At 42.8% G+C, this 23016-nt stretch overlaps 1 protein-coding gene and 1 long non-coding RNA gene across 6 annotated transcripts in view; one reads left to right on the top strand and one right to left on the bottom strand.

Moving 5' to 3' along the window:
- plxna4 (plexin A4) overlaps positions 1 to 18344 on the top strand; it is a 202164-nt gene extending 183820 nt beyond the window's left edge. For both annotated transcript variants that reach the window (XM_047336137.1, XM_035621547.2), the window contains exons 26-32: positions 488 to 591; positions 2640 to 2739; positions 4934 to 5124; positions 8124 to 8293; positions 12463 to 12675; positions 14993 to 15143; positions 15997 to 18344. In XM_047336137.1, coding sequence (XP_047192093.1) covers positions 488 to 591; positions 2640 to 2739; positions 4934 to 5124; positions 8124 to 8293; positions 12463 to 12675; positions 14993 to 15143; positions 15997 to 16092 — 1025 coding nt within the window. In that variant the 3' untranslated portion in view covers positions 16093 to 18344. The remainder of the gene's footprint in view (positions 1 to 487; positions 592 to 2639; positions 2740 to 4933; positions 5125 to 8123; positions 8294 to 12462; positions 12676 to 14992; positions 15144 to 15996) is intronic.
- Positions 12656 to 23016, bottom strand: part of LOC118292790 — a 72461-nt gene continuing 62100 nt past the window's right edge. For 2 of the 4 annotated variants that reach the window (XR_004787022.1, XR_004787011.1), the window contains exon 3: positions 16575 to 18808. This is a non-coding gene — a long non-coding RNA (uncharacterized LOC118292790). Of the gene's footprint in view, positions 16115 to 16297; positions 16442 to 16574; positions 18809 to 23016 lie in introns of those variants that run through there. The other 2 variants (XR_004787014.2, XR_004787016.2) reach the window with 2 other exon arrangements.

Genomic DNA, 23016 nt, shown 5'->3' with positions numbered 1-23016 from the left:
TCTTCGACTCCTACCGCTAAGATTTTGTGTTTTTCTCCTCTTTGATTCTATTGAAGTTTTTCATCACAACTTGAAACGGATTGCTCTGAGAGAGGAAAAAAGCTAAATGGATGACGATGGAGCGACAACTTGTTTTATAGCTTATTTGGAAAGAGTGATGCTTTCTTCTGTTGTTTTTCTTTTTCTTGATCTAAGAATTACAAACTAATGAACATATTGTCACTGCAAACATACTGTATCCTTAGGATTCGCAACCAACTGTTTATCATTTGAACAGACACCAAAATCCATTATTTCTTTCCCAAAGGCATGTCAGAACGCCAAAGATGGCGCGTTTTTAGATATATGACAGATGCGCTGAGAAGGGGTGAAAACAGACTCTCATTGGTAGAGGAAACAAATAAAAACTAAATATTGTCAAAAGAACTGTGTTGTGTGAATATGGGGGAAATATTCTGACCGTTTTAGCCTTTCTATCTCCCCGCAGAATGGCGCCAGGGTAGAGGACAGCGCATGATCCTGCAGGATGAGGATGTCACCACTAAGATTGAGGGTGACTGGAAGAGACTGAACATGTTGGCCCATTATCAGGTACGTCTTTTACTGTATGTTGTAAAATGTGGACAACGGTGTCGCATAAAAACTTATTGTTCAGCTTCTCGTGTTGGAAATTTAATATTTAATGTATTCATATCTTGGTCAAAGACATGCGAGGTACCATATAAACCCACACATACTGTTTGTAGAGTTAATATCACAAGAAAAGATCTGAATATTTACATTTGTTAATAGGTAGTCAAATAAAGACAAATGGACAAAATATTTCCTTTTCTCATCCTTTAAATACACAAATGCTTTTATGCAGACAGGGGCAGACAAACACGACTCGGCAGGTGTTTTGTGTGTCCTGAGGAGTGACCGTCCACTCAGCCAACCAGAATGAGTCTGGTTGGAAAAACAAGCCCGCTTTGTCAACACAGTGTTGATAAGTCCAGCAGCTATGCAAGCAGCCTGCGTCCCCCCCAAGAGCAGTTTCTATGGTGCCAAAATGAAATGTCATCAGCAGAAAGTGTCAACAGGCTTGGAGTACGTAGAGCGGATTAGGGAGCTGATTGGAATTAGAGATAAGATGATGAAGACAGAAGTTAATTCATTTTTTTCCGGACTTGGAATAGGGGTGATTTATCTTTGACAGAGCAGAGGAAAAGAAAAGGAAAAGAAAGCACTCCCACCCACTCAAAATTTGTCAGGAGGATAAGCAAAGACGGGGAGGAGAGGGGACAGCATGTCACATTCAAGGGCATCTGTATAATAATATGACTGACCAGAAACACTGAATAGAGTCATGTTCTGCCCTTTATTACACTAATCTGGTTTGATCTGCCGCCAAACTCGCTCACGGAGTGAAAAGTTAGATTTCTTGTTCAGAAAAATCACATAGTAGCTACGAGGGAAAATATGGTATTTGCCTTATCAGATCTTTCTGTCGCATAATGAGCGACATGTCTCTTTTCCTCCTTTCTCTCATGAATCTGTGCCCTGCTTCCTGTCTTTATCCTCTTTTCCAAATGTTATTTCCCCAAATGACGCTCCTCTTATTCTCACTGCATTATGTTCCATTGTGATTTGCTCGTTTTATACCTTTTCAGTATATAGGAGCAGTGATCAGGGAGCATGCTTAAGGATGTAGGAGAGTGTGTGTGGAAAGGGGGTGGGGGGGTTATCCCCACAGAGGAATAACAAGATTTGCCCTGTGGGCCTCCTGCTTACAATGATATAAACATATTATGCATAAGGACTAGATTGAGTGACATTATGATACGATCATACCCAAAACAATAGGGCCCTGGCTCTCTCTCTCTCTCTCTCTCTCTCTCTCTCTCTCTCTCGCGCACACACACACACACACACACACACATACAAAAGGCCCCTGGTCCTTATTCCCTCTCCCATTCAGCCACACTATGATAGAAATCACTTCAATTAACCCCGCCTTACCCTGCAGAATGGGAAGCCAGATTATGCAGAATAGGGTAACAGTGTGTCTCTGTGTGTGTGTGGGGGGGGGGGCATGTCCCAGTTGTGTTAATTGATCTTGTTCGACTGAGTGCGGAAGGAGTGCACAATTGACTCGTTCATTCGTTTAGTCCCAAATATTTAAATATAGGCAAACAACGACACACACTGCTTGATTCCTCACACCTTCATACACACACACACACACACACACACACACACACACATACACACACACACACACACACACACACAACCCTAGAGGTTAGGTATTATTGAATAGAGACTGTGGGATGCCTCCTCTTGCAGAGGCCTGTACGATGCAAAGCTAAACTCCTCTTCACCCTGTCAGTCATCATATGCATGTGTGGGCTAAATAGAGCACATAAGGGTAATAAGATATTCTCTGTTTTATTGCCCTGCCTACCAACATGAAAATGGAACAGATGGAGGGAAATATAGAGAACGACACCAACAGGATGATCTATGGGTTTTTTGATTGGTTGTGTTAGAAATATGCACAAATAAAAGAAGAAGAAAAAAGCTAAATCTCTGCAAAAGCCCTCTCTGGTTCGGGTGTTTTGAACTGGTATTTGCATAATATATGTGTGTGTGTTTTTCAGGTGCCTGATAATGCAGTAATGGCATTGGTTCCCAAGCAAGTTACCGCCTATAATTCAGTAAACAACTCCACTGTATCTCGAACTTCTGCCAGTAAATATGGTAAGTCTACTTGTTTCTGCTATTAGTGAAGTTTCTGCCGTATCTACCTCAGCTGCATCTACAAGCAAAATTGCATACAAAATATTTGAAGAATGATCAAGTTCATTACAGACATAACAACAAAAATATCAAATATTTGTTCGTATGATATAATTTTATCGCACAAAGTATGGACAAAAAAGACACAGGTAGAATATGATCTGGTAGAACTGTTTCTTCAGCAGATGCTGCTCCCCGCTGATGAGCATCCACAGACACTGCATGACCACTCTGACGGACAAGACACGATTTAGAATAGTTGAAAGGATTTTTGATATATAACAAGAGAACAAATGGACTCTTTCTTGTTGTTGTTCCGGCCTCTTGAGACGCCAAAGTGCGTCCCCTCATCCTTCAGCGTGCTAGTGTTTCTTCCGCCTGTCCGTCTGCCCCGTGTCTCCTTGAACCTGAGAAACCATCAAGTTAGTTGCTGATCAAAGGGCCAGCCTTACTTCCCACAAACACTTCAGACACATCAAATGTGCTTCCACATTATTAGCATCGCCTCATCTCCATACGATCTCGCCTCCCTGGCTCCAAATGAGACCAGATAGGACAAGGTGAGTGGCGCGACAGAGAGGGGAGGGAGGATGCCAAGAATGTCTTCCTCAACATTTTTTAAAGAAAGGGATTGACTTCAAACGCAAGTGTGATCCACTCCACAACTGGTGTGGTACTTGAGTGACTTTGAACTGTCCCTGAGTACAATGGCCAAATAGTGAAGAAAGAGGCAAGGCTGAATTTAATATAGCGGCCGAGGAGGAGCAGGAGAGAAAGTTGTGGATAGAGAACAAAGATTAGGACAAACACTGTAACAGTTGAGTCAGAGAATGAAAGTAGAAACCTTTGCGTTTGATCTCTGATGTAATGTTTCCATCGGAGAAAAAAAAGGGAGAAATAACACCTCCTGTGTGTGTGGAGCTGGATCAGAATGGAATCCAAGCAGAAATCTCTCTCCTGTGTATATCCCGACTCTGTTTCACCCACGGCTCCCTAACTTCTTGGAATAAATAACCAACCCCAAATCAATATTCTGCTCACTCTCACTTGATCAAAACAGCCACCTCACATCCTCTGGCAAACACATGAACCAGCCTCAAGAACAGGGCAATTGGTGTCACAGTTGTCCAGCGTCTGTGAAAAAATAAAAGTAATGCCAAATTGATGGCCCTGTAGAGAATACTTGACACGGGTCTAACAACAAATCCTGAAGTGCCCTAAAGGAGAGGTGGGCATTTTCAGTTGATCATACTGTAATCAAATTGGAGCGGTCGATACACACACACACACACACACACACACACACACACTGTCTGCATCTGATGTCTCCAGCTGTCTCTCTTTCCCCCTGACTTCTCTTCTCCTTACACTCCTGCCGCTTTTCTCTCTGAACACATTGATTTCTGTCACGTTTTTTTATGTTGGTTTTTTTTTGCTCCACTCTTCTCTACAAACCGCACCCACTGATCAATTTTTTTCACACTTTGTAAACATTCATTGAACTTCGTGTTTGGAAATGTCATGGGCACTCCGGTCACTGGGTGGACCATACATATTTCATTTCATCAGACACCTGTTCGATTTTGTGTCAGCCAGCGATGCCATGTCTTTTCCCTCGGAGAAGAAGCCATAAAAAATTAACCATGCACGCTCTCTAAAAGTTTCATTTCCAATCTCCCAGACCTGTAAATTGGAGTCCGAAAACTGTATTCTAGACCCGACATGCAGGTTATGGCTTTTCATGCCCCTTTGGTGACACAACATCCTCGTCTTTTCAGTGTTTTCGATCTTCGAAGCCACTACCTATATTGATAGTATTTTTTCTTCTGTCTTTCTCTGAGTATTTATTTTTGTCATCTTTTGTTACTTCTTGTTTGCCTCCTGCTGTGATCTTAGTTTTAGATGCATCTTGTTTCTTCTCAGTGTCCCAGCTATAATTATTTTTCTTTTCCTGATGCAGGCACATGAAAACAATAAAATTCTATCTTTTATTTTCAGCATACTGTTTACAGATCCCTATTTGCACTGAACGTTTACGTTTGAGATAAATGCATGCAATATACAGACTGACGGAAGTTCAACTGATGGGAGAACACTACACTAACACTGAGGTTAAATGAGTACTGCATGACCTATTGCCTTTTGTTCCTCACAGAGAACATGATCAAGTACACTGGAAGCCCCGACAGCCTGCGCTCCCGCACTCCCATGATCACCCCTGACCTGGAGAGCGGGGTCAAGGTTTGGCATCTGGTGAAGAACCACGAGCATGGAGACCAGAAGGAGGGCGACCGCGGCAGCAAGATGGTCTCCGAGATCTACCTGACACGACTTCTGGCTACCAAGGTGAGCAATCGGCTCAGATTCCTCCTTGGTTTGAATCTGTAACATTTTAGCAGGAAATATGGTTTAACAGCAAAAAAGCACCAGTTCTATTTTGAACTACTCTACGCGGGAAATCCAATTGTTCTTGAAGTAGTTCACAAGGTGAAAAGGCTAAAAAGTCACTCTAACCTTCAGCCCGTGTTACCATGACTCAGAATAGTCTCACTTTGTTTAAATATTCATGCTTACATTGGATGAGTCATCTCAGTGGAAAATATTATTCAGATGTATTCTTCCATTCCCGAAGGTGAGGCGGAGAAAATAGAGATTTCTGTTTGTTTTCTCTTTTTATTGCTTTGGCGTTGATGCAGCAGCATATCAAAAAGGGTAAAGACGAAAAGTCCCATGAAGCTACTGTGGTGTAGGTGTTTCAGTAATGAAACAAATGATCAGGCAAAAATAGAAATGGGTATAAAATGAGCCTCTTTGAATGTGTCTTCCAACAATGGCCCCCGGGAAAGAGGAAAAAAACCCAGTTAATTTGGTTTGAAGGAAAGTGTGACTTTGATTCAACAGCTGAATGCAATTTACCAATCCACTCCTAAAGCCCCTTCTTCTTCTCACATCAAGACACATCCATTCTATCAGACAAACACAGAGGCGCACTGGCAAGGTAGGAAGAAAAGGAAGAAGAAAAAGGGAGGCTACGATCTGAGGATGTTCAGGCAGTAACCTTTTGATCCCGCCACATTTCAGTTTGCTTTTCGATCCGTTGTCTGCCTTTGTTTAGAAGTTGTCACACGGAACATCGGCTCAGCTGTGTATGTAATGCAAAGGTCTCCATGGACACACTCACACTCTTTAGGCAAAGTAGGCTGGTGAACACACGTACCTGCCCTTGCAAGATATTGATCACTGTTACAGTATTAATATAGCTATCAATATCTTTTACAAAATGATGGCCCGTAACAAAAAGATTACCAAAAAGTGCAAGTACTCCAACTTCAGAGTCTGAATGCAGTCGATACTCGAGTCTGAATCTGAGTCATCAGTGCGGAACACTTCCCTCTGTTCATACAGTTAGTAGATGAGCAGAAGTCAAGTTTAGAATTGAAGCAGATCATTTAGACAGTGCCGGTCTGACGGGATCTGTGAATCAGGACATGACACTACTAAACAAAACGAAGCCTGTAGAAGAAGCGGTGGGAGGGGGAAATGACACTTCTGTCACTGTGACATGTTATGTTGAATGTGTTTGGCCCTCCACACACCTGCATACATACATGCACGTCCCCTCTTAGCCTCTGTGAGCCGCTCAGTTTCCCTGCTATTATCCCATTCCAGAGAGCAGGAAGGTGGCGTCTGACTGTAGACGGCACATCATCTTTCCAGATGGATTGTTTTTGTGAAATAACCGGTTTATCTTGGCCGGCCATCTCTCTTGGTGAGAAATGACTGTGCAGCCAGGCAGTGTAATTGACTGCATTTGGCTTTCACCATGCCAATAAATACCTCTCCCTGGCAATGCAGCTGACGTCTCTCGTATTAGCTCCATCAGTGTCACTCTGACTGAGTGTGGGTACAGGGTGGGTTCGTGTGCGTGGAGAGTGAAGGGGTGCGGGGGAAAGATTGCATTTTCCCTCCTCACTTGTACACTCAAGAGCGTGTGTCCATCTCATCCTCGCCATTTTTTCCTCCTTCGTCTCTCTATTTCTGTTTCAGTGCCATTACCAACGCTCTGATTGTTTGCTTGCCTCTCATTCCAATGTGGAAGCAGGTGGCATCAAAACATCCACATGACACATTGTGTTCGAGTGTGGTCTGATGACAGGGTGGACGGTCGTGGGGGGGGGGGGGAGAACCCCGTGATGATGCCAGCGTTGATGAAGAAGGTCCCCCTTGAGATAGACGATGACATAAAATGTCACAGTCTCAGCACTTGAAGCACACACACACACACACACACACACACACACACACAGGTTTTAGTATCTACACACACACACACAATGTCAGGTCTTCGCCTACCAGCTAATGCACATTGTCATTTGGAAGACACGTGGGCTTGATATAGAGATATGTGATTCCATCTTCGTAGAAAAACGATTAAGCTGTCGTGAATGTGGGCCACATTAGAATTATAGCCTTGATTGTCGGACTAACAGGATTCTCTCCTCCCTCTCTCCTCCCTCTCTCTTGATTCCGTGATCCGGTCACCTGCTCCGACCCAAATTGGATTTTTATTTGCCAGTGCCTGTACACACTTCATCCACCACATTTAATGGCAATCTTTCCCTGATAGGAAACCACTGTCGTTTCATTTCCATCCCTCGCTCTCGCCTTTTCCCGTGCATCCCATCAGCTCAGTCTTTACAAGAGGATTAAGATTCCCAGTCTCTCCTCTCTCTTCTCCTTCTCCTCCTTAAAGTCGCCAACATTAAATCAAATTAGGGTCAATGGTGCAGTGTACGAGCTAATCCGGCAGCACAAAGAGGCTTAGGAGATGCGCCTCCTGTTCCCAGATATTATTAAAAGTCAGCGGTGAAATAACAATTTCCTCCATCAAAGCTGCAAGCGGATTTAGGGGCCGGGTCTGTGAGATAGGAGTCAGACACATAAACATCTCAGCAAGGGGACAAAGTGACTTGCACTTCACAAGTTTATGCCAGATATTTCTGTCAACATTAGGCACTGGTATGTGTGTTAATGTATTAGACAGTGACAATCTTCAGTTCCTGTGTCCCCTCTTTAATATATATGGTGGCTTAACATACTGAAAATATAGACTTTCCATTCATGTAAGAATAAATGTGCTAATACTGGTTTTGTGACTGTTTCACTTGTGACATCCTGTGTAGCAGTGGAAACTAAAATCAAAAGACAAATGACTTTCTCTGTGTTAAGGAGACAGTGATGTTTAATGAAGTATGGGCTGTATCAACTAGTGACGATCACCTGTAAGATTCTGGTTCAGGATTTTAAATAATCTGTTTCCCATCTCTCCTCTCTCTGCTCAATAGGGTACATTACAAAAGTTTGTGGATGACCTGTTTGAGACCATCTTCAGTACGGCCCATCGAGGCAGTGCCCTGCCACTGGCCATCAAATACATGTTTGACTTCCTGGACGAGCAGGCGGACAAACACAACATCCATGACCCACATGTTCGACACACATGGAAGAGCAACTGGTGAGTTAAAAGGTTAAAGCATGTGTCAGGAAATAACTGCAAACACAGAAACCTTGTGGGCTTTTGGTTCCATCCATGGCCTTTAATGCACTGCTGATACAATTAGGTTAATTTTGGCAAATTTCACATGGCATTGCCCTGGTCCTGCCCAGTGTCAGTGCCAAGCTTAACCACACGCCTCTTCCCATCCTAATATCCATCAGCCACAGGGGTGTGTAATCTTCATTAAAGCCAACCACAAGGGGCTAATCCAGTTGACTGCCAAGACTCTCCATCTATTATCACTGATAACTGGGCCAAAAAACGCCCGTCACTGTGGGAATCTCCATAGTGACAAATGTACGCTCCCAGGTGCAGGAAGTGCACCCCTAAATTAATATCCGCTGATTAATTTAGACCACATTGACCCACGTGAACCCTCCTGAAGAGGCTGGTAGTGGTTAAATAACCAGCTGTTCACCAGAATGCAGTGAGGAGTGACATGAAAAGGTGGAGAAAGGGAAGTGAACTCAGTGGGAGTTAAATGCACACTAATATCTCATTAGCCTCCTGGCCTCTGCCAAGATCCCAGCATGCATCACTCTGCCCAAGGCCCGGGAGAACCATGGAAATTGGAGGATAAAATTTATGTGCATCGGGGGGCAAACAAAAAGAGGAGGAAAGGGTGGGGGAGGGTGAAGAAGGGAGAGAAATATTATTTACTTTATGCCATGGTCCGGATTTTTGTCTTTTCATGTGTCTGAGTTCTTGGGCCATTTGCAGTGTGTGTGTTGAGTGTTTTCTGAGAGCGCAACGCGCTCTTACGTTAGACTTTTAATGGATTGGCCTCTCACTAGAGGCCTGCGAATGAATAGCAATTTATCATAATACACCATCGCGAAAAGCCACTTAGATTGCACACGACAGTTTGGTCTGATGCCACCACAGATAACCTCTCCGAATGGGATGTGCCTATGCCTGTGTCTTTTCGCCTCTCACCGTGTGAGCCTTCTGATAACCTTTAATCGTCTCCAAAGAGCGTTATCCTGGCTGCAACAAAAGCCTTAATTTTGTCCAATGGCAGGGAGTATTAATGCCATTGCCCCTCCCATGCTGAGCCCCTGTCCCATTAAAGCTACCGGGCCCATCATCATCATACACACCATTAACTTCAACCCATCACACCAGCCAGAGCCTTTACACCCCACTACTACCCCCACATCCCCCTCAGGGTTTCCCCACCATCAGAGCTCCACTGTATCCCCTGATGTCACCCTGATGTTTGATTATCCCTCGGCCTGCTTCAGGGCATATCCTGTTCCAGGTTTACTTGATTTGAATAAACCACACTGAAATTATACTGGGGACAGTTTCTTCTGATTACGGTGTGGAAGTATATAATGTTTCTATGATAGGATGTAGTTGTTTTGACATCTTGTTTGCCGTCAGAGGTGAATGTAACATTTCAGACTTCCTTTGATTGTGAACATCTACGCAGACAGAGACTTAACGATAGCAAACAGGATTTATTCTAGCCCAGGAATTCATTTGTGACCCATTACAATCCAAGGTCATTGTTCACTGCAGTCGTGGGACAGCAGCAGCACTAACACAATACCTGGTTGTCTCTGCATTTTGTGGCAAAGTTGTAATTTGTATGTGTGAGTGTGAGTGTAAAGTAAGTGTGTGCATGCATGACTCACTGGCTCCTCGGGCACTTCCAGATGGTGTCTTTTGGATTGGCAACAGTGTGTTAGCATCTCTTCTTAGTCTCACTCTTCTGTATTTGGTGTGTGTGTGTGTGTGTGTGTGTGTGTGTGTGTGTGTGTGTGTGTGTGTGTGTTTGCGCACTGCATCATGTCGGGATGCAACAAACACTTTAATTACAATTTACATTTCTGCAAAACTGGCACGTACATACACACCTCTGCATACAGTTAACTATCCGCTGCCATACTACAGTTTTCCATTAATGTTAAGCCCTTTGTCCAGACAGCGTGCAGTTGAGACCTGCAACTTGGCATTGACATGAAAAGGTTGTGCCTTTTCTGCCTGCTGGGCCCTGATCACCTTTATATAGCTGTTAATTCTAACTGGCTGGAAAAGGGTCAGGCTTGGTCAGATCCCTGTCTGTGCTGCAATGCCACGTGTGCATCACAACATCTGTGACCCTTTGCCCACCAGTGGCAAACAACTTCATCAGCCACTTCTGGAGAAATGGCACAACATCCCTCAACTGCAGATTCAGAGGTTGACTGACTGTGTGTGGGGGGCACAAGTGTCAAACAGTGCAAACTGCAAGTGGCGGTCAGACATGCTGCTGAGGGACTGCAGGGAGACGTAGCTGTGGATGTACATTTGTTGTTTTCATTTGTTACATAGTGCCTGTCAAAATATTTAAAACTAGGTGCAGTAAGTAGAGCTCACAGTAGTGTGGTTATCTTGCTTATTTAAATTAGAATGTTGTGTCAATAGTGGTCAGTAATGAGTTCATTTTAAACCAGCTATAGTTCTAATTATAACTCACTCCTTTGAAATACTGTGAGCCAAACAATATTTAATAAAGTCAATTAATCCCCTGTACAAACTTGTACTAGTTGGTTAAAAAAACAAAACATTTTTACTATATCACATTCTTCTCTCATCAGCCTGAATTGGCTGCACTTTGTAGTCCTTCATTGAGAGACAGAAATAGTCTTTGAATACAAAGGCTCTTTTTGCCTCTGCTGGTGTAATTCCTCTTGGATAAGAGATGCCCTTGATCTTGGCAGCTGATATTTAACCTAATCCCTGGCCAAGAGGACTGATCGTGGCCATCCCTCAGAATCCCACAACTACACAGTGTGAGTTAACTGCAGAAAGAGAATTATATGCAGAGGTTATAACGGTCGTTATTTTGAACAAAAATGATGCAAGGGAACCTCATCATTTTGCCACCTACTGCTTCTTCGACACCACACACACACACACACACACACACACACACACACCTCAAAGCACAGGGCAGCTGGGGCAGATTGTCAACAATCAAGGCAGCACAGCAGTGGTGTTAATATCCCTTTGATCCCTGCATCTAATCTCACTAGATTCTTTGCGTAGATTAATTTTTAAGTCATAATGAAAAGTTTTTTTTTCTTCCTCCGAGTCCAAATCCTCTTTTGTCAGATTGTGCATGTGAATGGCTTAGTGGGATGGTATGGGAGCACCTGTGGTATTGAGGTGATTGCATTTCAGTTCTTATTGTTTTCTCTCTCCCCTCCTATCCTTTGATATTGTGCCACACAGAGAAACCTGTACACAGGCTCATAGTTTTTCTGTTTGATTTTTGCGATGTCAGCTCAAACCACATAGCCCAGAGAATAGTAAAGATATAGAGAGTAGAAAGAGAAAGTAACACTCGGCTGTTTCTTAATACCACCTGAGCCCTTCCACTGCAACACACATATAAAGCTGGACCTATATATTCATTTAGGTAGAAACAAGCGCAGCAAACGAACAGCCTTGTATTTTGTATTTTGTTATTTTTATTAAATCTGGACAGGCACAAAATAGACCCAGTTGCGCAAACAAGGCAATATGAACTGTGTCACTTTGCAGCCCCAGTGAGGACCCCTGGACACTGCTGGAAAAAATGCGAGCGAGCCACCACCTGGTTTTAAAGATAAAGGCGTTATTGAATTGAGCACACACATCAAATAGAGCACAGCGGCAGCAGCAGGGCCTGTGTACTAGCTTTGCAAAGTGAATGCATCCTCGTCCCCCTTCTGGCACATTACATGTTCGTGTCTATTGCCTGGCCGCCTGCAGCGAATATAACAATGGCATTTAGGGACTTTATCTCAGAGTAGTTCAACCGGACACTGACTGTTGTTTTACTTCACACTTTTATCTCCGTTTGCATGGCTACTTGAAGCATTCTGTCACTGAGAGGGAACTGGAACGATTAATGCAAAAGTTGTTTTAATGAAGAGGCCCAACACATTAATATGCATGGAAATGCCCAAGCTAATTTTGTTTACAGGTTGTAATACTTTTTTTCTTAATTAAGGAATATGAAACATTATGCTGCATATGCAGCATAATGTTTCATAATGTGCATATGCAATCGGTTACCATAATTTGATACTAATTGAAAAGTAGAAGGACAAAACTTAATCACAACGACGTTCTCTTCTTCCACCCCTCAACAGCCTACCTCTGCGTTTCTGGGTGAATGTGATCAAGAACCCCCAGTTTGTGTTTGACATCCACAAGAGCAGCATCACAGACGCCTGTTTGTCTGTGGTGGCACAGACCTTCATGGACTCCTGCTCCACCTCAGAACACCGCCTTGGGAAGGACTCGCCCTCCAACAAGCTGCTTTATGCCAAGGACATCCCCAGCTACAAGAGCTGGGTGGAGAGGTAAGCTGTGGATACACATGTGGACACATCAAACATGGGATGGATGATGAGAGGATGGGGGCGGGGGACCTGCATTAGCCATGTTTCATTCAAAACACACTCAACTGTAGCACTGTGATCTATGGGCCATTAAACACATCCAAATTACAACACAGTAGGAATAGATGAGAGGGCCCAGGGTACGAGATCTACAGAACAGAGGAGTGTGTGTTGGGAGGATGCAGAAGTGTGTGTCGGGGAAAAGAGAGAGAGTAGCAGGGAGCAGAAGCTGGTAATTTGTAAAATGAGAGTTTTATTAAATTTATTTGTCATCAGGGGAGGCGAGTCTCCCCTGTCCTGAATAAAAGATGGGCTTCTGTGAATTGGTTCAGAGTATTTACGTGTCTGTAGCCGCTTCATCACAAGGCGAGCCTCGGGATGAGAATGTGTGTGTGTGTGCCGCTTGAATGGGTCGAATCAAATGAGGAGCTTCAGGCTCAGGACTGCACTCATTAGTCCTGTTTGTCTGTATGTGGTCTCATAAAGACAAATAAGCATGAGGACATTGTGAGGGTCCTCTGCTGATTCATGCATGGACACATTTAGATAGTGTAAGCAGAAAAAATGATTTGTGAGGACAGAATACTGCAACTTCTATTGTACAGTGCAGCATAAGCAGAATTTTCAGCTGACATTTTTATGTGTACATGAACATAGTTCAGGAAGATTTAAAATGCCGAATGAAGGACAGAAATTGTAAAAGCATTTATTATATTTATTAGCATTAGTTAATAACTAATTCTTCAAAAAAGAGGTGACCCTCTTCCATAGAAGTGCAAATTGATTAATGTCTAGTCCAAAAAACCTTTGTCCACAATGTACAGTGGCATGAAACAATTAAATATGGTCGGTTGCTCATCGAAGTTGAAATTAATAAAAAATTAAACATTGAATTGTTCTCTTCCATATTGAATACATCGGACATTCACAGTGCAGGTTTGAAAAGTGTGAGAACCCCTCCTCTGTTTCTGGGTCCGGACAACTCGCCATCGTCACGGGAAAGTTTATCGACCTATCTTACAGGACAAAGACCCTGAACATCAGAGTAAATTTACCACAGAGTGACTTCAGAAAGAAAATCCACCATTGGCAGTGGTCAGTCCAGAGTCCGGACCTTAACTCAGGAGAGATGCTGTGGAATGAGTTCAGAGAGCCCTTCACACCAGACATCCAAAGAATATGTCTGATCTGAAGCAGCTCTGCAGGAAGAACGCTCGGAAAATCTTCCTGAACTGCAGCGAGAGAAAAGTGCTTGTTGGAGGTTTGACCAGTCACTTTATCTAAGGGTTCACACTCTCATTTTCCACCAGCACTCTTTATTCGTGACTTAGATGGAGATCAGAACACATTTTCTTACCAATTAATTCCAAAGAGCTCAAACCTGTTCTTGCCACAACGTGGATGCAGAAATAGAAAATAGATTGGAAGGCTGAAAAGCTACAGCTGTAGTGATTAAAAAACTAACCCATGTCTGAAATAATTGGCTTATAAATAACTGTTACTGATATATATACACAATACAAACAATTCAAAAGCAAGTGCAGCAAGTCGTAGGTTAACTACATCTACACTACAACCTCGCGACTCTTTGTTTATAAAATCCTTTTTCCTAAGACAAGCACACCTGGTCTCTACACTAACAATCCCTGTGCCGAGCTCTCTACAACTGCCCTCCAGCACTGAACAGGTGTGTGTGTGTGTGTGTGTGTGTGTGTGTGTGTGTGTGTGTGTGTGTGTGTGTGTGTGTGTGTGTGTGTGAGTGTGTGTGTGTGTGTGTGTGTGTGTGTGTGTGTGACCTCTGTGCAAAAGCTATGAGCAACACCCACCTGCCTTTTCCTTTGCTCTGAAGACTCGTTTCCTGGCAAATAGTGTCTCCGCCTCTCACACCAGAGTTACCCAGCCAAACACCAGACCTGTCCTCTAGCGGCTCCACGAAGTTAATATGTAAATAAGCAGCTTTAATTAACATAGTTGATAGCGGCAACACAGCTGCTGCTGACAGTGACTGATTGCCTTTACCTCAATGCAGTGTGTGTGTGTGTGTGTGTGTGTGTGTGTGTGTGTGTGTGTGTGTGTGTGTGTGTTGTGTTCAAAGATGAAACCTTGGGCCTGTTGGTGTGTATCACGACTCCATTTCAGTGCCTATGCAACACACTTGTTGCCTCTGTGCAACATGCATTAGTTAAATATATTCAAGGAACAGCACTGGGTTTCTCTTTCTGTTCGTCTCTCGGCAGTAAACAAGTGTTGATGCTTTTGTTTTGTTCTCTTTTAACAGGTACTACTCCGACATTAGTAAGATGCAAGCGATCAGCGACCAGGACATGAATGCCTACTTGGCAGAACAGTCACGGATGCACATGAATGAGTTCAACACCATGAGCTCTCTCAGTGAGATTTACTCCTACGTTGGCAAATACACTGAGGAGGTATGTTACACTGTGACTGAAGTTTTAGTACACAAAAGTAGTACATGAATCTAAGCTATGTTTACACATTTTCACGACCTACAACAAGCTACCTGCCTGTTAAAACACACCTGAGATACCAAGGTCTCTGTACCGACCTAAACTTAAGGCACACACAATATCAGCTTTTCCTCCATTGTGCGTTCTGTGCCTGGCTGCTTGTGCCAGTTTTTGTGACGGCAGGCAGAGGTCAGAGTTTAACATGTTTGGAAAACAAATCCACACAATACTAGCTGCTGCTGGTAAGTTATTACGGAGGGTTACCTAGGTGATTGTATCAATATCTTCATCCACCTTTTTTTCTCATTTGGATTATGGTGGCCAGAACGTCAGATGACAATTTCCAGTGGCAATACACATCTGCTGTAAGCTTGCTCCTCTGTGAGGTACAGCAGCCACATTGCGTTTTAAAACGAAAACAAAGTAATGTGGATGTAGCCTAAAGCTGCACTCCTCCACAAGGAGGATAACACGTTGTTGTAATAGTTAGTAATGTTGTCCAGAGCGCGGGCGGCAGAGGTTCAATTCCCAGTGCTCACATATGAAATTATTAGGCAGCTTAGTGGGTTACACCACTGACTTTGGTGCAGTGACGGGGGGTTCAATACCCTGCCAGGAAAATTAATGTAATGCAAAAGGAGGAAGGTACTATCTTGAAGGTATAGATTGTGTTTCTGTCGTATTTTTCTTTTATTCCCACTAGAGTTAAGTAAGCAAATACAGAACACATTGGGACATCGTATTGCCGTATTGATTAGTAAGTTTAACTGAGGTTTTGTTATTCTGTGTGTTTACCTCACTGTCCTGTTGGCAGATTGTGTGTTCGCTGGAGCAGGATGATGCAGCCAGGAAACAGAGGTTGGCTTTCAAGCTGGAGCAGGTGGTGGCCTTCATGAGTCTGGAGAGCTGAGGACCGCACTTCCCAGGGCGCACTGGGAAGAGACCCCATCAGAAACCGAGCCGTGCCTGAGCGAAGACCTGTCCCCATCTTTTCATCATGTGACTTCCTCCCTCCGCCTTTTAAAGATGACTTCTTCCTCAACCTTTTTTCTGCTTCCTCTTCCCCAAGAAATATTTTGATTTCCTCATCCACTCTGCTGCATAGACTAGTTTACCTGAATACATCTGAAGGGTGGTCCGGGGCTGAGGTTGGCATCTCCCACAGTGCAATGCGGGGGACCCCTCAGCTTCACCACAGGGAGAGCGCCAAGGGGGGATTTCTTGAAAGCTGGCCATATTGGCAAACTTCAGTCCCCCTGCTGGAAGAAATACGGGGAAAAACATTTTTATGTTGCCTTTAAGAATTTACACTGATAGGTAATTCTTCAGAAACCACACTGCTGGTCCATTTTGTTGAGAACTTTTTTTCAAAATAGGACAGTAAAAACAAAACCATCTGTAGAGTCCAGTTTATTGTAGTTCTATATTCAATATACAGAATCAAGAGGAAACATCAAAAATGATGACTGCAAGCCAAATGAACACCTCTGAAGAAAATTAATGCAAGGGTGGTTTGCCAAGTTTACACTGTACCTACAAACAAAGCATACATATCTGTGAAATTTGGGGCAAGTCCAGGCAAACCTAGAATGTTCTTGTGTTCTTACAATGTAGCTGGAGATGTATTTAAGAGTAAGACTGATGGGGGTGGGGAAGGATTAGTGCTTCTCTGAACTGTTCCTTTATTGACACAAAAACTTTACAAACCAGAGCATCTCCAACCTGTACCCCTTTGCAACATTCGCACATTTTTCCCTGTCAGCATACATTTACTTGAAAGAAAATGCTCATGATTTCTGCTTCCATCTGGCTTATGTGGCTACAGCAAAAATTGACCTATTAGACAAAACCCTAGAGGCCCTGACCCAAGTTGGATCCTCTGAAAGAAGCACACAACCACCTCTGGAAGACAGTGTTTTGACTGCTCATCCCAACACCAGGAGCAGTCCGTGGCTCGTGCCACCTCCAAATTTTGTGTCGCAACTGCGACGGTCTATCAAAAGCACACACACACGCGCACAGATACACACACAATCAGCAGCTGCCCAGATATCTACGCCAACCATTGAGGAGGTAAAGAGAAGAGCTGACTGACGTGTGCTGGGCAAGAAACTGCTTGATCATTAAAAAGAAGAAGAATGGTTCAGTACAGTGAAGTCAGAGACGGCTGACTGCTACCTAAAGGGGCTCTGCTGAGAGAGTAGCACTTCTTTCCCAGGATGTTCTTATTAAAGACTTTTGTGTGGAGAACTCAAACAAGCTGGATTTCATCAGTCAGCCAAAAACCAAAGGAGCTTGAAATTTTCAAAACGGTCGCTGTATTTGTAAAGTGCCACTGAGGAACTGACGAAAAAAAAGGACAATGTAAAAGACGACCACTTCTAGGACAAAAAAAATATTGTGACTGGAGTTTAAAGAAACCCGTGTGATTTTTCTGACCTCAGTGTGTCGAGGTGAGAGGCTCTGTGGGTGAGGTGATCTGATCCTCCTTTCTCTTTCCATCGTCCCGGGTCTCTCCAGCTCTCGGCACACCGCTCACCTTTGTGTCCGGCTCCCGACTCAACAGTTCCCTTTTCTGTTTTGCACAAGCGTTGGAGATGGTAGCTAGTTGCATACGGCAAAACCCCAACTCTTCAGTATGTAACTGATGAGGCGCTCTTGTCTGTATTAGTGTAGTTGTCCTCAGTGGCGGCAGGGGGCGGCCTTCTCCAAGCCTCAAAAAAAGAAAAAAAAATCTGATAAAGCAGAGCAGGAACAGAACAAAAAGTGAGCATCGCGGCAGGATAAACAGAAAATGATAGACATTGAAGTTGGTAAGACTTGTTGGATGTGAACCCCCACTGTGGGAGAGAGCGATAGAAAGAGAGATGACGGAGGCGCCCTCCTTACCTTTTGACCTCTGCCCTTTCTTTTGCCTTGACAACGTACCCCATGTGGTGATGTGAATGTGTGAAGACCGCCCTAGGTCCACCTTGGGTCCTTTATTGGCTTTTTAAGCGCATGTAAAACATAAACAATTTAAGAAACTTATAAAAAAAAAAGAAAAATAAGAAAATTAAGCCTTGCAATGATGATGTGGATGTGTTCTTTTATCTTTCTTTTGCTTGGAAGAATCGAGATGGAAAAAGTGGATTGTTCATGTAATAAAAACTATAACTTTCGTTTAAGGTGGAACCTTTATCCAGTTCAACCCCCTACTGCAGAACCTCATGCTCATAGTTTCTGTGAAGTGTTAGATGCTATTAGAAATATTATATACCCTTGCATGTTGACCTATTTGGATGGTATGAAATGGAACTGCCTTGCTCAAAGATATTTATATGCTTCTACTACTACTAGGGACAGAAAAGTAATTTACACACCAACCGTTCATTGGATCTCACAAGACAACACTAACCCTATGTGTAACTTCTACAGTACGGCCATCTTTCTTATCACTTTACCTTTAATGTCTTCCATTGCAGTCCTTCAGTTTTGTGCTACAGCTGTGTCTCCTGTGGTAGAAGATGCAAGCTGAGTCTTGCTCTTTCTTTGCTGCTATCCCTTGTTGCTTTAAGAGTTGTTTCTTGCATTGGATCAATTCATCACGATAACTGCTTTATTCTTTTTCCCTTCATCAGTTGGGTCTAGAATAGAAAGTAAACATTTTTAGTGATGAAATCCTGATGTTCGACAAAGGTCAATTTCACAAAAAGCAACAAAAGACTGCATCACTTTTCCAACATGTCACAAAATACAAACGTAATTATTCCATTTAACAAAAAAAAACACAGTTCAACTTTCTTACAAGCCAGGCTTGATTGTAGACTTGTGTAAAAGACTTGAGTTTGGCAAGTGACAGTTTTTTTTAGCCTATTTGTCAAATGTATGTAGTATATCCAACTCATTGTCCATGACCTACCATCTGCAGCTATACAGTATGACTGATGTCTGTTGTCTCAACTCGGAGGGGTACATTCAGGTGTTTGCTGGACACGTTGTGTAGTAAACATATCAAATTGTAACTGTTATTGGAAAACGAAGGGAATAAGGACTGATACAACAACAAGCAAGACTGACATTAGAGATGACAATTAAAAAAAACAAAAAAACTCTTCTATTCATGTAGCCAATGTATACTGTGTCTAGATACCCAAAGTTTCCCCTAAAAGCCTTGTGTTGAAAAAAGAACACGAGGCGAGAGTCCTGGACTGTCATCGTGAATCTGCCACCCAGTGCAACATCCTGTCTTTCATTTCTCCTGCCCCATCCCTCCCTCTGCAACAAAAGGTTGGCTGCTGGTAGCAACCTTTGTGTTGCCAAGAGCACAGATAAAGTTTCCACCTTCAAACGTTTTTGTAGGAACTAGAAATGTCCTCCTAGTTCAGTGTTAAAGCAGGTGTTACAGAAACATGCTAGAAAAGACTTTTACTAGACCATATTTGAAAGATAAAGAGTATCTTATCGAGAGAGAAAAACGAAACCTGGGTGATATAAGGCGAGCTTCTCTAACTTTGTTATAATTAATTGTATACCTGTGTATGTAAATATGATGCATTCCTATTTTGCAGTCAAGAACAAAATACTATTTGTAATATAGAATAAACTTTATTAAGAAACCAAGCATTTCATGGTTGTTTTGCTCTGTGTCCATTTACATTTTAATTAAAATTGAAAAAAGATACTGCATTAGGAAATACAATGGTCTCAATCTAAATGTACAATAGCTTCGACAGAGACTTTGACACAAACTCCACTGGAAAATACAGCCGCCTCCTGCATGATGCACACATGATGATAAATATGTAAAGATTCACGCCAACCTCCAATCTCCTTACAGGATAACTATGTGTGGAGTTTTGCCAACAGTCTGCTTAAGTCACCAAAATCCAATCAGAAACTTGAAAAGGGGTTCTCAGAGAGCACATACCTCCGCCAAGGCTTACACTCTATCTCGCCATGTTAAAGTGGAAGTAAAAACTCCTGGATCAGCCCGTTTATCCGGAGCCTCCACGAAATGTATTCGAAATCGGTTCAGTAGTTCTACAGTAATCCTGCTGAAAGACAATTAAACAATGAAAACATGACCTGCTGAAACCAACACACAGGACCTGGAGATGTTGCAGTCAACTCCTATATACAGTCTATGCCACACACTACTTAGAAACTGTGTTGTACAAAACTTCATAGAAGCTCTGAATTCTTGCAATGCTTCTACGTATGCTTGCACAAGTCTACATTGCGTCTCACTGAATGTCTCTAATCTTTCTCTCCATAGTGACAGGTGCTACGTCAGCCACTCTGGGTGTTCAGGGATGCTGAGGCCATCTCAGGTCTCCCACTCTCTGGTGTCAGACAAAGCAACAAAGAAAAGATACACAAAGAACCAATTCCATTGTACTCTAATTTCTAATAATTCTGTGCAGTCAACTGAATGTATGTCAGGATACAGAATAACTGCACTGTATACAGTATAGTAAGCAGGACAAGTTGTCTCCCATGAAGAGAAAACCCTCTGTGATTTTTAGAAAGATGTATAATGTCTCAAATCATTTTACACTAAGTATCCACATTATTCAAATTATGGTTTTATCCAATTTATTCAAAGCCTATGGCCTGATTTTCCTCAGGACCATTGGGGATTATGAAGAAAGCATGGTTTGGAATAAATCTGTGCACTTCCCAAGTGCACACACTGAGTAGTCAGATTTTGCTCAAAGAGTAATTCTCAAAATGAAATGTAAATTAGCATCTGACAATCATTCTGTTCGCCTGCTTCTCTCAGAACAGGGACAGAAGCTTGGCATCCAATTCAGTCAAGACCGTCATCGTCAACGTGGTTGGTTTTGGCTTACAAAGGAGTTTCCATACCCAATGACAAAGCCATTACATATTGGGTGGGACAAAAACAAACATCCTCTGTGGCTGGGAATACAGTTTAAAAGCTGGGCACACAAATCACTTGGAGACCGGGTGGAGCATCAGAAGCAGCCGATAGTATGCCATATATGGAGCCAGGTTTAATGTTACTGTAGGTAAATCTGTTTCCGGCATGAGTTGGTTAAAATGTTTCATGTTTCTGAATGTAAATCATATAGATTGTGAATTATCAAACATGTGCCCAACTTTCCCAACAATTCAATTCCATATAACATGGTAGTTAGTAATAAATGAATGAGTATGTTTGCCTCGCCTGGCCGGGCAATTTAGCTCAAAATGAAAGGTGACGACCTGTGTTGCTGTGTCCGGTGTGGCTCAGTGGACAAGAACACTGACCTTGGTTCAGGAGGTTGAGGGTTCAAGAAAAACCTCAGGGAGAATCTACAGCAAGTCTTACGATTGTTGAACAATTTTATATGTAATACCAGCATTCATTCAATAGAGGTAGAAAGGGAAGACGACGAATGAAATTGCTGTGGCTGGTGTGGCACAGTGGACAAGAACACTGACTTTGATTCAGTAGTTTGAGGGTTCAAGAGCGACTCAGGGAGAATGTGTGGGAAAAGGGAGCCAAAAAAAGCTTGCTTTCAAGTCTTTGGACGATTTTGTACACAATACCAACCTTCCCCCAATAGAGGTAGAAAGGGAAGACGACGAATGACATCGCTGTTGCTGGTGTGGCACAGCGGGCAACAACACTGACTTTGGATCAGTAGTTTGTGGGTTCTAGACTGACTCAGGGAGAATGTAAGCGTCCAGTGTCTACATTCACGGCTACAGGTTGATAGAAAATAACATGCTATGGCAAGGGGGAGCCAGTTTATCCATTATCAAGTTTTAAGAAGTTTGACTGATTAATACCAACCTTCCCCCAATAGAGGTAGAAAGGGAAGACGACGATCAGAATTGCTGTGGCTGGTGTGGCACAGTGGACAAGAACGCTGTTGTAGGTGCATAGAGGTGGGGGGGTTCAAGAACCACCTCAGGGAGAATCTGCAGCAAGTCTTACGGATGGTTGAACCATTTTTTATGCAATGCCAACACTCAACAGAGGAAACAGAAGACAACGACAGTAGTTGCTGTGGCTGGTGTGGCACATTGGACAAGAACGCTGACTGTGGATCAGTGCTTCGGGGGTTCAAGACCGACTTGCGGAGGAGTGGTAAGACCGACTAACGGAGGTGTTGCATACGGCACAGAGAGGAATACTGACCTTGGCTCAGTAGGTTCGAGGGTTCAAATCCGATTCAGGGAGATATAAGCATCCAGTGTCTGTATTGACAGCTAAAGGTCGATGGGGTATAACATGCTACGGCAAGGGGGAGCCAGGACTTTAGGTAGGAGGGGGGGAATCATCATTATCCCTGTTAATATGTAATATGTAATTGAATTGGAAGTCTAAGTACCTCCTAGAACTATACCTTAAAGATGAAGAACCCCAGATAAGAGAAAGTCTCAACGCCCCTGACAGTCTCTAGTTGGTAATCCAGCGCTGGGATGCACAGGTTAGTCCAGGGACAGATGAACAGAACCCTGAACATGGTTGGTTCTTCTTTTTTAATATATAGAGACTATATATTATAGACAGTTGATATAATACTATACATAGTAGTGTATATTTAATAATTACTATTCTATATGGTTATGGTATTATTATTATTACCAAGAAAACATCTATCAACTGTCTTAAGAAAGTTTATATATATAATGATATATATATAGTATTATTATCAACTGTCTTTATAAGACAGTCTTTTAATTAAGACAGTTGTTAGGTAAAACTGTCTTAAGACAGTTGATTAGACCTTTCTTAACAACTGTCTTTTAAAACAGTTTTCTTATCAACTGTCTGGGGTTATCATCCAAGGTATCTTCTAGGAGGTACTTTGACTTCCAATTCAATTATTTACTTACA

The sequence above is a fragment of the Scophthalmus maximus genome, chromosome 12, assembly GCF_022379125.1.
Source record: "Scophthalmus maximus strain ysfricsl-2021 chromosome 12, ASM2237912v1, whole genome shotgun sequence".
Taxonomy (NCBI): domain Eukaryota; kingdom Metazoa; phylum Chordata; class Actinopteri; order Pleuronectiformes; family Scophthalmidae; genus Scophthalmus; species Scophthalmus maximus.
Note: the sequence above shows the minus strand (reverse complement) of the source record. Positions and strands in the feature narration are given on the sequence as shown.